The 15,000-nt window shown below is 35.9% G+C and overlaps 2 protein-coding genes across 3 annotated transcripts in view; one reads left to right on the top strand and one right to left on the bottom strand.

Annotated features, from left to right (window-relative positions):
* LOC125045902 overlaps positions 1 to 4,723 on the top strand; it is a 21,209-nt gene extending 16,486 nt beyond the window's left edge. Inside the window, exon 4 of the mRNA XM_047643489.1 lies at positions 1 to 4,723. This exon is cut by the window's left edge and continues 901 nt beyond it. The gene's annotated coding sequence lies outside the window, so the exon portion shown is untranslated.
* Positions 4,724 to 8,855: 4,132 nt separating this feature from the next.
* LOC125045872 (40S ribosomal protein S11-like) lies at positions 8,856 to 14,896 on the bottom strand. 2 transcript variants are annotated; one of them, XM_047643439.1, is made up of 6 exons: positions 14,765 to 14,858; positions 11,054 to 11,176; positions 10,621 to 10,743; positions 9,490 to 9,644; positions 9,245 to 9,295; positions 8,856 to 8,997 (listed from the first exon to the last, which is right to left on the bottom strand). In XM_047643439.1, the coding sequence occupies exons 1-6, from the start codon at positions 14,771 to 14,773 to the stop codon at positions 8,874 to 8,876; spliced, it is 585 nt and encodes a 194-aa protein (XP_047499395.1). In that variant the 5' UTR covers positions 14,774 to 14,858; the 3' UTR covers positions 8,856 to 8,873. The 2 variants fall into 2 exon arrangements, with proteins under 2 accessions (XP_047499395.1, XP_047499394.1); XM_047643438.1 differs by lacking the exon at positions 11,054 to 11,176 and having other exon boundaries at positions 14,765 to 14,896.
* Between the last annotated feature and the right edge of the window lie 104 nt (positions 14,897 to 15,000).

The following is a 15,000-nucleotide window of genomic DNA, read 5'->3' as shown; positions in this document are numbered from 1 at the left end:
ATATTTTTAGAATGCCTATTTTCAATATTTACTATTTAGCCCTAAGATTTTCATCACTGTAATATGCCCCAAGGAATTTGAGTTAACGGTCAAGTTTGATAGGGTATATACTCGGAGGTAGGTATATTTTGAAGTGGTTATTGCTATCTTTTTGAAGAAAGCCTTTTAACCAGCTTATTCATTCATATTTGTAATCAATATAAAATATTCATAAATGACAGGTATCTTCATAAATTGATTCATTGATGTTAGTTAGACTTTAACTGTGTAATTGTACAGTATTCTTCACATGAATGCTAAATGTATTTTGATAAGGCCTGTCATAGTGACACATTTTTTGTGAATGTGTATGAGGGATATCATGGATTATTAATGATGTATTAAAGTTGGGTTATCTAAGAAATGTATACAGATCATTATAACCTGAAAGCACTTGCAAAACTAGACCTTTTTGACTCAGATTTCTTTGAACATAAATTTGTAGTAGTACCAGCACAGTATAGTAACCAATGAAGTGAGACATCTTCACTGTTGCAGTGCTTTACGAGAAACACTTCACCTAAATAGGGAATCTTTATACTATCACTAAAAATGTATGGGCTTTTTACATCCTGTATTTATCTCACTGAGAAAAGATTCCCATGCTTGCATATCCTCTCCTTGTGTACTGCATGTAGATAGATGTCTTCTCTTTTGTTTTGTGTATAGTAAGTAGGCATCAAAGATTAAAAGAAAGATCTGTTAGAAAGTTTCTGATTAATGAAAGGGTTTAGAATACACTAGATTGAAATTGCTACTCTGAATCCTAATATAATATTTGGCAACTTGCAAGACATGTATTCTGGTATATATTATGGGAAATTAGTGGGATGTTGTATGAGAAAATGTCATTTTTTAATTTTCAGCAAAGACAAATTCTCTTTGATGTATGTCACTTTTAGAAATCCAGGATGGCTCTCTTATACTCAGGTAGCCTGAAGGGAGAGTGATTTTAATGAGATAACAATCTATTCGTTTCTGATTTTTATTCTTTCTGTTTAGTTTTCCTGTTGGGTATCTGTGCCTACTAGGAAAGAAAAACATTTCCTTTTTTATGATAATCTTTCTTGTTGATAGGAAATATATGAATCATTTTCACAATTTGACTAATAAAAGTTATTTAATTATAATGAGAAGATATATATTCATTTATATATATAATTAGTAGCAGCTATGATCATGTGTATATATATAAATATATAACCTTTTAAAATCTATATCTTGTTCACATACATTTTGATTGCTTTCTAAAATGTTAATCTCACATATGAACAGAAAAATGCAAAGTGGATTTGTTTCTTTTTTATGACATCAGTAATGATTGCATTAAAAAAAAATATATATATATGTATATTTTTTAAGATATTCTTCTTTTTTCTTTTAACTTTCTTATTACGTAAAAACATTATTTATCTTATGGCTTCATGTACCAGTAGTTTCCTCCTTGGTGTGAAACTAGTATCCTATCTGAATAATTGTATGAAATGCAGTACTGATACTTGTTTTGACTTTTTGTTCATAGCCAAAGAATGTCAATTAATAGAATGTATACTCTTGAGTGGAAATGTTTTGTGTAGCTGAATTTTGAGCAGTTACATTATGTGGTAGTACAGTATGCTTTTCTGTATTTTTTTGGTTGTGATATCTGGCAGTATTTATTCATCTTATTATAGGTTTGAATTGATGGTTTGACAAGATGTTAATGGGCATTAAACATGACATTTTGGTTTAACTGAACATTTCTAATACTGTGTATGTGATGTTTGTCATTCAAATTTTGTAACTTCCTCTCTTTCTGAAGAGATCTACAAATAAATAACTCTTAATGTGTTTGGTATAAGAATATTTGTAGGTAATGCTTTATCAATATTAAAAGTCATCATTAATATGGCATGTATATTAGTAGGACTTCTGTAAGCCATTAGACCAATGGAGCACGTGTCTGTTTAACATGTGGCTCTAAGTCAAGTTGGAACCATCACACCAGCGAGGGCCTAGATGACGATTATATCTGACTTCGTGTGACCCTTCAGTTTAAAGACTTTTCATTGCTAGATAACTCTTTCTGTCTTTATGTAAGTACTCAGTGTTTTTCTTTACTGTAAAAATATTCTTTAGAGGATTCATTTATTAATAGATCTTCAGAATGACTTGAGTGTATTTATATATTGAGTTTGAATGTAATGTTTTTAGCAGTATTCACAAAGTGAGTAAATTACAAAATATGAAAAATCTAATTTTGTGAAAATATAGTTAATTGTGAATAACAAGCTATTTTGAGATATGTTCACTAATGATAGATAAGGAAAACAACTTTTAAGGTAGTTTGTGTATGTTGAAATACTTGAAAAATCAATAAAAAAGACATTTGGTGGTTGTGGCAAGTTGTTTTAGTGCAGTTTGGAAATTTATATACAATTTATTAACTGGACATTGGATTGGAGTGCATGTGTATGTTATACAACTGATATATATCAGTGAACATGTCTTGAATGTATTCACATTCACATTGAAAGATTATAATTTGTTATTTTTCTGTAAATCTCTGGCCCAGTATTATTCATATTATATCTTAATGTATTTTAATGATGTAGCTATATTTTCCTTGAATTCCATTCCATTCCATTTCCCCACTGAGAAAAGATGACAAGTTCAGCATTCATCGTTTCGGATCAATTTCTTTAAGCCTTTACATTATTTGATGAGCTTATCCAGGCAGCAGCTGAACTCTTGATTACTGTAGACAAAAAAATCAGGTAAGTTAGACTTTACACAATAAATTAAGCAAGTAGAACTTATGCAGAAAGGACTGGCAGTGATTTTCAACTAAGATTATGTCAGTTATCTCTTGCCACATTATGCATTGTCATGCAAGAAATTAAATACATTTTTATTGTTGATTAGTAAAAAATAGTTTTTTTTTTTTTATTTAACTTTTACATAATTGTTTTCCAGTCTGATAATGCTATTATTTGATATTATTTTCCAGTTAATATGTTTTCTGTATGTAAAATATTAATTGTGTATACCTCCATTTATAATTTTCATATCCAAATAAAATGTTCAAATTTCAATGGACCCTTTCTGTAAGAAAATTCAAATTGTAGATCTGAGAGACACTTGGTTAAAATGTATGCAAGTATATTTTGTTGGGAAAAGGTCCAATTTCATTTCTGTATGATTAGTACTATAATTTCAAAATACTTTTGTTGTTCATTTATGCAGATGACTTAAGTATGTCGTCATGTTACAAACATTTGATTGTGTAGTATGACAAAACAGAACAGGACCAGCTTCAAAAGGTGTCTGTGTTGTCATTCACACAAGACATTTCAAGACAATAAAGAGCTTTATTTGAATTATGTGATGCAAATTAAGGTAATGCTTTCTTTGCTGAATGTAGTAGTTTTAGTAAAGTAATATGAATACCAAAGGTTCTGTCTGTGATAAAATTTTCATACTGCAGGGCCTTTGCCACTCTTTTTGAATCACACCTTTATACTGTATAAAAGTACTTTGGTGCATCCTGCGTCCAGCTTTCATTACATGATTTGCCTTTAGAGCCAAGTAGACAGTAAAGAAATAATTCAATTAGAACTACTCATTGACAATAGACAACGGATATCTGATGTGTGTTTATAGTTATATTTGCTAATCTAAAGGCCTGTCCATGCAAGTGGGCACGAGTGGAGAATTTTTTTCTGAAAAATTTCTGATGTCAACATCTAAGGTGTATTCAAAATATAGTAATAGGGAGAGGCTTTTTTTTTTTTTTTTTTTTTTTTTTTTTTTTTTTTTTTTTGTTCATAAGGGGATGTTTGTGGATTCCCAGAATGGTTAAAGGTTAAAACAAATGTGCTAGATATCATAGGTCATGAAGCATTATGGTAAAGTATGAGGCAAAAAGGTTATAGATGAATTTACAATTTGGATAGTTGGACAGATTATGATGTTGAAAAGAAAGGGGGGGGGGGGGGGGGGGGAAACAAAATCATGCAAAATCAGTTGTGGGGAGGGCCAAGTAGGGGTGATCCTTAACTTTGGGTCTCAGTCACTGTCTCCTTAGCCCCTCCACAAGAAGAATGTAGAGATGTTATATATATATATATAATTATCTGCTGATGTGTCTTGTCAATTGTACCCATCTACACAGGTAAGCATGACTGGCAGGCAACTAAAGGTGACGTCAACAGGTGAGAAAACAAAAATTAGTTGTTTGCCAAGTAGTTTGTCCACCTGTGATGTTGCCTCTATTCGTGCTCGCCCATATGGATAGGCCTTCAAGATATGCCCATATAGAAAAAAGCTACTTTTGAACCAAGCTTACTATAGAGAAAAAATTATCTTACACTTTCATGTATCTTCAGCCTAGACATTGCCCTAGCTGTATTGTGTTCAGTAATGTTGACCAACAATAAAGAAAACACTGATCAAAAGCCAGTGCAAAGAAAGGCAGTTGTCAGTGATATAATTTGCAAACGTAATGTGTGCCTCCCCTAATAAGTCAGGAAATGTATTTGTCAACCTGAATTTTGATAGAATGTTCAAGCCTGTAACTAGCAAATAAAAATACCCATCATATTTCTACACTGTAGGACAGTTTATAGACTACTTTTCCAAATACCTGTACAAGTTATTGTGTAAATTTTGAAAATTGTGTGATAAAAAATAAATATGGTAAAGAGAAGTCTTTTCAGTATCCCTAAATTAGATTATTTTTGTAACCTCCTTAACAAGGAAAAGTTAAAAAAATACAGGAACAAAGTTATTAGTTCAAAACAAAGTATTTTGTTATAGGTTTTTCCATTTATAACATCATAAAAATTGGTATTCAAAAATAATGCATTATATTGCCATAATTCTGCAGCATTTCTATAATGTTTGCTTCTGCCAATGCATTTTAACCTAATGTGTGGTGATGTTCTTCCTTGGCACTAAGTGCAAAATTTTCAAGAGCACGAGTTACATGATAATGCTCATTGATTTATTTATTGAAAATTTTCTGCCACATCAACATCTTAGGTCATTAGCAGCATATTCAAATTATTGTGATGGCCCGAGACAGGTAAGGAAGTGCTACATGACATCAAAGGTCATATGGAGCTATGGTAAAGTATAGTATCAAAAAGGTTTAGGAATGAGAGAATGGTTACGATAAAGTTAAGTTGAACTAGAAGGGAGTATGGTAGTGAAAAGGGTAAAGAGGGTGAACTGATGGGGTAGAGTATAAAGTAAAGTAAGGGAGTAGGGAGAATTACAATAAGTATTGTGGTTAATGGTTAAAAGCAAAATAAATATGCTAGACATCTAAGGTCATGTAGCACTATAGTAAATGGTAGCGAAGGGTGGTTGAGTTAGTGTTTAGTTGTCAAAGCTGGGCAAAGGAATTGACGAGTAAATGGGTTAAGGTTGGGTAAGGTAATGTATAGGGGTTAGATCAAGTGAAGGATGTATATGCATTTGAGGAATGAAAACAGGTTGTCAAAGCATAAAGTGAGTTGTGGGAGGGATCACGAAAATCGGTCCCATTTGGCTGGGCTAAATAGATTTAAGAATTTTGTAGAGATGGGGGTAGTAGAAGGACGGGGGCATGTGGAAGAGGAAGTAGTGTTGAGGGAGGTAGTGTTATGGGGAGGTGGACAATAAGGTTGTAAGGGAGGATGGGGTAGTTGATGAAGAAGGTTGTGGGGGTATAGTTGTTGAAGTTGAGCATGTTGGGAGTAGAAATGTCTCCTGGGGTGTTGATTAGGGTGGATACTGTACTAGTCGGCATTGAGGAGGAGGTATTAGTTGTAGTGTTCAGAGCCGTGGTCAAAGGAGAGCCTGGGGTCAGGGAATCGGGCGAGTTTGAATTGGTGGAGCTATTTGATGAAGAGGCAATTGCCTCTAATAATGGTATGGTTAATGGTTATTCATTGTTGGTCATGATAAGCCTGGAGTATGTTGGGGAGAGAAACGGTCCACCCCTCAGGGTCGCTTGAGGGGTAAGGGCTAGACAACTAAAGCAGGGGAATACCGTGCCCATGGCTCCCTCAGGCCCTTCAGGACTGGCACAAAGTCAGCCTTTCATCCTTTTAGCACGGCTCTCACACCTTAGGAAGTGGATAGTAGAAGGGGTTGGTGAAGGGACAGAAACAAAAAAGTAGGAGGGGGAAAAAAAGACCATGCAAAATTTGTTGAGTCGAGGGCCGAGTCCCAAGGTTGGGGAGTTCCCCAGTATTGGGTCCCAGTCTCCGCCTCCTAAGCCTCCCCACGACAACAACGGGCAAGGGATGGGGGGGGGGGGAAGGAAAGGAAAAGAAGGAAAGACCATGTAAAATTCGTTGAAGCACAGGCCGAGGACCAAGGTGCCTCCAATGCCCTCCCCCCCCCTCTACAACGAGTAAGGGATTGGGGGGGATAGTAATGCTCATAGTTAGGGTTACCCTCTGAGTTCACTTTTAAAAACTTGAAACTGCAAGGGGCATTTCACCTGGAGACATATAGGCTCCACCAATATGATTCAGTTCTGTCCAACAGGAAATCAATATTGGCTGTTTGAGCAAAATTGACAAACTAATAGAGTACCTGTGCCTGTGGTTGAACTAAATTGCTAGAGAAGGTCGACTGACTGGTAATTTGACCATTTACTGATGTGGATGGCAGACCCTGCCAGACACTAGCAACTTGTGTACAACAGACTTTGCTTGGTAAATGGGCAAAGTTCAGTGTTGAAATATAAAAGAGCTACATTTTTAAAATACATTTATATATATAAATTACATTAGATTTTTTTCTTAGAAAGGTGTAAGTTGTGTAGGTCTTGTAAAAAAAAAATAATGGGATTTGGATTTGTGACAAAATCAACACAACCTAATTCAGTGAAGAAGGATTGATTGATTCTTAAATTATCTGCAGCGTCAACAGCTAAGGTCATTAGCGGAGTGGAGAAGGAAAACAGAATGAAGTCTCACTTTTATTTTGAAAACTCTACAACCTTACCTATGTCGAGGATCGAGATAACCCTGATTAAAGATAAAAGTCAGGCTTCCCAACAACCATTCATCCATAGCAATGTCTAAGCCAGATGTTGCTTCATGAGAATCAATTTCATTTTTTTTTTTTTTTTTTTTTGAAAAGGTGCATATAATTCTAATTGCAATTCAATAGAAGGGGGATTTAATAGATTATTCAATATAGGCACACAGGAAAAATAGTATGGCGTTAAAGTTACCTTGCAATGCTGTTCATATAAGAAAATTTATCTACCCTTTCTAAAAGATTTAGAACCATGGAATACAGACTGCTTCCAAAATTAGTACTAATATTTAATAATTCAATTTTAGTTGTCTAGTAAATGTATTTACTTTAGAATTCTTAAAAACTAATATATAATGTATGAAAATTGAAATGCTACAGCTAGAATAAAACATCAAAACTTCATGAGCACATCACAAGACTAAGGGTAAATGTAAATTTGAAAGAAAAAAGGGATATCTTGCCTTTTTTAACCTTTTTTTTTATCTATGTACAGTTTTTATTGAGGTCATAAACACAGATATTAGTTGAGGACGGTCTTAGAAAAGTCTGCATATGAAGACGTTTGTCACCACCAATGTCAAGGCCAAACCAACAATGAGAGTGACCGGATCTAAGTTGGTAATTTCTCTGCCTGAGCAATATACTGCACTACCTATGAAAATAGTGCAGGAAAAATGCCAGGGTGTGAATTTATAATGCTCTTTAACCCGGTGAATGGGAACAGTAAAAGTGCATGATACATCCACTGTAATTTTAGTTAATTTTACACAGATAGCTCCACAAGGGTTTAGTCACCAATTAGTAGTTTACTTACCTGTTCTAATTTTCATCATCATACTGTCACAAAAACAAAAAAAGTATCATATTAACCTAATAACCATGGATTAATATACTGTCCCACTGTAGTTTTTTTAGTGACTAATGTTGTACACAGATGGTGTGCAACAGTATCAGATGCCAAGTGTTCAATTAGTAGGCCAAAGTGTTCATATCCACTTTCCCCTTCCCTTGAATTCATGAAAAAGTATTGTCAACTTATTAATGTTGATACTTGTTATTTTTGAAAGAAGAGTATTTAGTAACCTAAAAAAGAAACAAAAGAGGGGGGGGGGGAATTGGGATATCAGTGCCACCTTTTCCAGTGTCAACTGGGAGGTCTTAACACACAAAACCTGTCTCGTGATCAAAGGCAAGACAGGCGGCAAGCATAAACTCATTGCTGTAATGTAATTGGAATGACCGCAGTTGACAGGTAGCCGATTTACTGTATTGGTTATTTTTCTTGGCTGATGCACGGTATCGTAGATGTTTCTGATATTTCACGGTGGTTTGTAACATGATATATATATCCAATACAAGTTGCATGGAGATAACCGAGGTGAGAGGAATACATCTGGCAACTCGATACTTACTGCCTATTCAAGTCCTGTCACATAAGTTGTAACTGTTGGAAAAGATGGCTCAGGTGTGATAATAAGGGCTTACTTATACTCACTGTCAGCTAAACATTTGTGCAGCCAACTGTGTGCAAAGAAAAACCACATCAAATGTTCTGAAGTAACTAATATTTAATGAAATGCTTCTATCTAGATATTTTCTTTATTCAATACAAGTCAAAACTACAAGGTCTAGTATGAATTGCACAATTATTTAAAAGTTTAAGTGTGAAAAGTATCTATGTCTTTATATACTGAGGAGGGGTAGAGGGAGGCAGGAAAAGAGGGAGAAATCCTCATTTGCAATCTAAAACTGTTCAATACCAACAATAGAAATGAAAGGAAAAAGAAAGGAGCAACTTTTCCACAGGCTTTTATTTAGAACTTCTGGAACCTCTTCTTGGTACCAGGGGCAGAGGTGACCTTGAGTACGTTGTAACGAACTGTCTTGGAAAGAGGTCTGCACTCGCCCACTGTTACGATGTCACCTGGCCTTACGTCCCTACAAGAGTACATAGAATTATTATTTCAACTGCTCTTCAAGTTAGCTTCACAGAAACCCATTCATATCTCCATTTACAATCACTTACAATTAATATCTGTTGCAACTGATATCAAGGCCCAACCAATAATGTGAGAGACCGGATCTAAGTTGACAATTTCTCTACCTGGACTCTACACTGCAATGCCCATGGAGACACAGCAGGAAAAATGCCAGGGTGCAACTTCAAAGCCCACAAAATTCTTACCTGAAGCAGGGTGAGATGTGGACAGACATGTTCTTATGCCTCTTCTCAAATCTGAAATGAAATTACAAAAAAAAAAATTGAAATTTATACATGTATTTTGGGTAGTTTACCATCAGAAACTGATCTAACACTCAGGTTTTTAATGGTAAAGCTCAATTCACTTTACTAACAAAATAGGGTAATATCAGATTCAGCAACAATTGCACACTAAATGACCAATTTGAAAACCTTACACGAAAACTTACCGGTTGTACTTCTTGATGTAGTGCAAGTAATCACGACGAATAGTGATGGTGCGGTTCATCTTCATCTTCTGGACAACACCAGTCAAGATGCGGCCACGGATGGGGACATTGCCAGTGAATGGGCACTTCTTGTCAATGTAGGTACCATCAATAGCCTGCAGACAAGGGTAAATAACAAGGTTTATTCCAAGAAAAAATGCACTATACTTGTACATCATCCAATTCATGTAACTCAAGTATTTTGACTATTATGCAGTATAGAGATAACAGTACATTATTTAAGCTATTCAAGCTTCAAGTACACAAAAGCAAGTAACCACTTTTACAAACTATGTAAAATTAAATTACATTACTATCAACTACATTACTGTAGCTTTATAAAATATAAGCTAGTATAAGACATAAGAGGGAGGTGGGAGGGGGTCATCTATTTATGGAAATAAATGACATTATGATTTTAACATCTAAAATGGGGGGAATAAAGATACTTATTAGAGACGGAGGGGAATAATAATAAGGGAGGGAGGAAGATTGAACAGAGGGGTGGTGCTTTAATCTAAATCTGCTTGGTAACATCAATTTCCATGCCAAGGCAAAAATAGGAACATTAATGCTCTGAAAAAATTATGTGAAGCATTTAGCAAATGTATCCTTTTGAAACAGCTACATTAGTTTACTCTTATATATTTAACCTATCACAATAAAAATTAAAGATTGTGTACAACTCAAGATCTCAAAGGTTCTCAAATAACAGTAATCCAAATTAAGCACTGAACTGCATTCTAACTAATGAATTGAACTTAAAACTGATATACCCAAAGGGAGAAAATGAGAATATTTACCATTACTTTAAATATGAGATTTAATTTTGTGCCCAATGAAAAGTAATTGGTTTGAGATCACCGAGTTATATGCACTTTTGTCATCCTATTGTTATTTGAAGGCATTACACAAATCTCATAAGCACAATCAAATCATTTTAATTTTGAAATACAAGCATACTACAAATAACAGCATGCCAAAGATTATATACATGGCTGTTCTCCTTTGCAAATGAAAATGAAATCTTGTGACACTTTTAGAGACATTGTAGGTCACACCTACATCAAAATCAACACAGTAAGCTACTACCTCTCGTGGGGTCTTGAAGCCAAGCCCGACTTTGATGTTTTTACGCTTGGGTTTGCCCTTCTTAACCTTGTCGGGCTTGGCAGTATTGAAGATTTTGTGCTGCTTCTGGAAAGCCTTTTCACTCTGGAACAACCATGCAAGACTAGCATCAAGACATTAAACACAAAAGCAAGGGCACAGCATAGAAGTAACCTTGGAAGAGGATACCAATGAAAGAATCTTAACCCAAGAATCATGAGTAAAAACTCTGACTCTTATGTCCTCTTCTAAGACCACTTTCTGCAGCACTAGGAATGAAGGACGCGGGGCACATTTAGCTTGCGAAGGGTGGTTAGAGACACAGCCCGACACAGCAAAACAGCACACACACTACGTCAGCATGCCCTCTAGCTGGTCTTGCTAGGGATAGCAGCAAGTTTGGCTGCCAGCTTACCTCGCGGGGGGCTTTGAAGCCCAGGCCCACCTGGCGAGTGTACCTTAAACTACGTTGCTTCTTTTTTAAGCCCTTTTTGCGGTTCAGTGGAACACCGGACTGCTTTTGGTAGGCACGTTCACTCTGCAATCAGCTGCTGTGTTAATGATCACTTAGCCACAGATGATTCAGACCAAAGTGGTTGAACCATGTCTGTTAGCAACAATTTTAAAGAATGAAAAGGTTTAGGTTCACTAGTCAATTTAAGCTATTTGTGACCTTAATATTGAAGGTTTAGTTTAAATGTACCCACTTCAGTCTGAGATCTTGGCAAAACATTTTTCTTGTTTTAATAACCTGTAAACATTCTAGAAATACTGATAAAATAGTAATACATATTTATTCAATTTACTTAGGTTTTGTACATTGTAAAACGAGATTAATATATTCTTTGTGAATAGGTTGGCATTTAAATATTAGATGAAACTTTGGTTTGAAAAATTGTATTGTATCAATCTAGCCCTTCCTTGTACTATACAAATCTAAAACTGCAATTACATAGTAGAAAAGTTATTGTGAGACACCTGCTGTGACTGTCCCCACACTTTCAGTACTATGGCAAAATGGCTTGCTTCACATGGCACTTAACATGTTAGATCTGGGTGCCTAACTACCTCCACATGGGCCAAAATCCAACAATAGCCTTACTCAAGTGCTAGATCTCCAGGGTAGCCTATAGGCCTGGCAGATACAAACATGTGTACAGTATCAAGTCTCCTTTTCTCTTGGAAATAATGCAAAAAATGGTCATTAAGTGACTATCGAGTCTAATCCTCCCACAAGAGCATTGAGCATTCAAAGCAAGTCATTTGATGTGATACTTCCATTGCATCCAATGGGTTAACCCTAATTGTCAATGGAAGACATAGTACAAGGCAATCAGTTTAGAAGTAAAGTTTACAGTTAAAATTAAGGGGTATCTTACACTTCTAGAGCCCTTTCATCAGCAGGCTTCAGCTGAAGATCGTCTTAGAAAAGTCTTCATTTGCTGATAAATTCTATGTATGAGAAGAATCTGTCACCAACAATGTCAAGGCCAAACCAACACTGAGAGTGACCGGATCTAAGTTGGTAATTTCTCTGCCTGAGCAATACACTCCACTGCCTATGAAAACAGTGCAGGAAAAATGCCAGGGTGTGTGTTTACTTTACTAATGCTCTTAACCCAGTGGCTGCAGTTGGCAAAACTACAAGCCCAGTCCACTAATTTTAATTTAATGCATTTACACAAATGACCACAAGCGCTTAATCACCAAGGAATGAACTATTAGTACTATCATTCATTAAAAAAACTAGGACTGTATACATTAAACCAAAACCCAGGGTTTAATTGCTTTTTCACTGGAATATTTACCACCTAATTTGGGTAAATAAATATTTTACTTTACTAACCCCAATGCAGAAAGCACTGCTTAGTGCTCAGTTACATCTTGTAATGCTTACTGAGAAGATGGTTTGTAAGGGGGGGGGGGGGGGGAGATCAACTTTCCCCATGGGTTAGTGCCCAAAGGGTATGCACAGTCAATGCAACTTGATTTAAGTAATTTTGAGGTGTGGAGTTGGGGATTCTGTACTCTATATAATTACCCTGATTCTTTATATGAAGACATTCCCAGAGATATACAAAACCTATCTTGCCAGAACATATGTGGTAAAAATACTAGCCATAGTGGTACTGCTACAGGTGTGAATGTCACAGAAAATGCTCGTATCACTTTTGGTCTCAAACTTTTGCCAACTTTAACTATGCATTAATTAAATGGATTTTTAAGACAATTGAAAAATAAAAGTAAATAACATTTAAATGCAAAGTACTTGTGAAGACATCGAAAAGTTCAATCATGGCCAGGAAACTTCATAATTTACAAATAACTATATACTAAACTACAAACATCACAATGTACATGTGAATACACTCAGATCTGAAATAAACATTCTTAAAATTTAAAGGTTCGGCTTGACATATTAAATGCAAAATGGGTATTCATTAATAAGAATGATCCACCTTCCAGAGATGAAAGTCCAAAAACTGGATTTTTAAAAATAAATATCCTCTAGCCTGTAGTTCATTCACACATACCTAAACACTGGGGTATCATGGAAACCCAAAAATCTGAAGTTCATCTTTCCTACCTTCTATATATTCAATAGACGCTATGCTGTGGATTTAGTCTCCAAGCAGCGATATCCAGTGGATAGTTGTCATTTAGCAGTAAATATGAAGCTAAATCTTTGTGTATTACTCCCCCCCGTGATTTCTGGCAACTGTTGTGGCTTTTGGAGCACGAGTCTGCTACATGTAGTGGCACATCCTGCTTGTCACGGTTTGCTATGTGTATAGCCACACCTAGCAGATCAAGTTATTTGTTACGATGGCTATATGCGTGGCTCAGCAGTAACATGTTAGCCAACAAATGGAGTCAAGACATCAATGGATTAACAAAATTCCCTTTCATTGTTGTTGCATATTTTCATACAAGTGAAAAAGCATCATTGCTAGCATTTCTTCTCTGCAAATCTTTCCACTTCTCCTTATGGAAGAATAATTGAGGCCAGATCATTTCATGGACATCCAATGAATGGACACTGGCCTTCAGGTTTTCTGAAAACTTTACTAAACCCAATTGCTGATTGGTAGCTTCAAATTTATGGCAAAATGACAAATATCTGCATATAAAGTCAGAAAAACCACAATACCCTTGTGCAGCCAGTGTCCTTATTGTTGTGTTTTTTTTTTTTTAGGGGGGGGGGGGGTGTTCAGGTGGGGGGGTCTTGGCCCATGTCTAGGGAATAAATAGGAAGTAGGGAATGACAAATCCAATAATCACAACTGGAGTAGAAGGCAGGAGAGGCTAGGCTTGGATTTTTGGGTTCTCACGAATCCCCGACTTAGAAACTTCATCTCTGGAGAATGTGTTGACCTCGGTACGAATTACCCAGGGATCCCCCGAAATCAATTGGCCAGATTGTCAAAACTGCGAACGTCCCAACCCAATGAAAACTAACATCTTTCTCACTTGCCTAGCTGGTTAAATATAAAAAAAACCTAGAAATCCTACCGACGACAGTCAAACAAATTAAAGCTATCCACAGTCATACCGAATAATAGGCGAATTCGAATCAAATTTTATGAACTTTTACATGAAAACGTAATCCACATTCACAGCAGTTAATCAGTTTAAACATCTATATTCGAAGATTCCCAAGTTACTTTTTCAACAATTGTTTACTATATATTCCAGAAAACTTCTATATCTATGTGTAAAATTAGTAAAATCAACGATATACTGGGTTATTCGGCAAACATAACTCACGTGTTTAGCGAACATGTAAACAAATGATTCATTCCTCCATCAATTATACCAAATTAAACGTCGGCTACTAGATTCTCATTCAACCGATCACACCTTCACTTTATACCCTGCAACACTCCAACAAAAAAATATTTCTCACTTGCAAATTATAAAACATAAAATGAACAGAATATTCCTGGCTTCTTGGACACACGTGTTGCGGCCCATCACTCGCTCCATCTTTCCCTCACTTTCGAGCCTTTTTCTTCCCCGCTCGGCTCTGTGCACTCATTCTACACCTCTTTCTCGTTCGCATTTTCCTCCTCCAAGCAAGGAATTCGTCGCCACACGGGATAATAATCGGAAAATCGTGTTTTACCTGATCCATGGCTGCTCGGTTAGGGCGACCGTCAACAAGAAAGGAGGATGAGACGCCGCCGAGGACAAACCTTGCTTTAAGGGCATGAAACGCAGGCGAGAGCAAATTCGTGTGTGGGGTTTAGGAGGTTTATTCAATGTTCTTTTTGATGGATGAGTGTGTTTTTTTCGATGTTTAGGTTTATGGTATTTATTTAAGATTTATTAATTGGATTAATGTTTTCTTCGATGTTTAAG

The sequence above is a fragment of the Penaeus chinensis genome, chromosome 38 (genome assembly GCF_019202785.1).
Source record: "Penaeus chinensis breed Huanghai No. 1 chromosome 38, ASM1920278v2, whole genome shotgun sequence".
NCBI lineage: Eukaryota > Metazoa > Arthropoda > Malacostraca > Decapoda > Penaeidae > Penaeus > Penaeus chinensis.
Note: the sequence above shows the minus strand (reverse complement) of the source record. Positions and strands in the feature narration are given on the sequence as shown.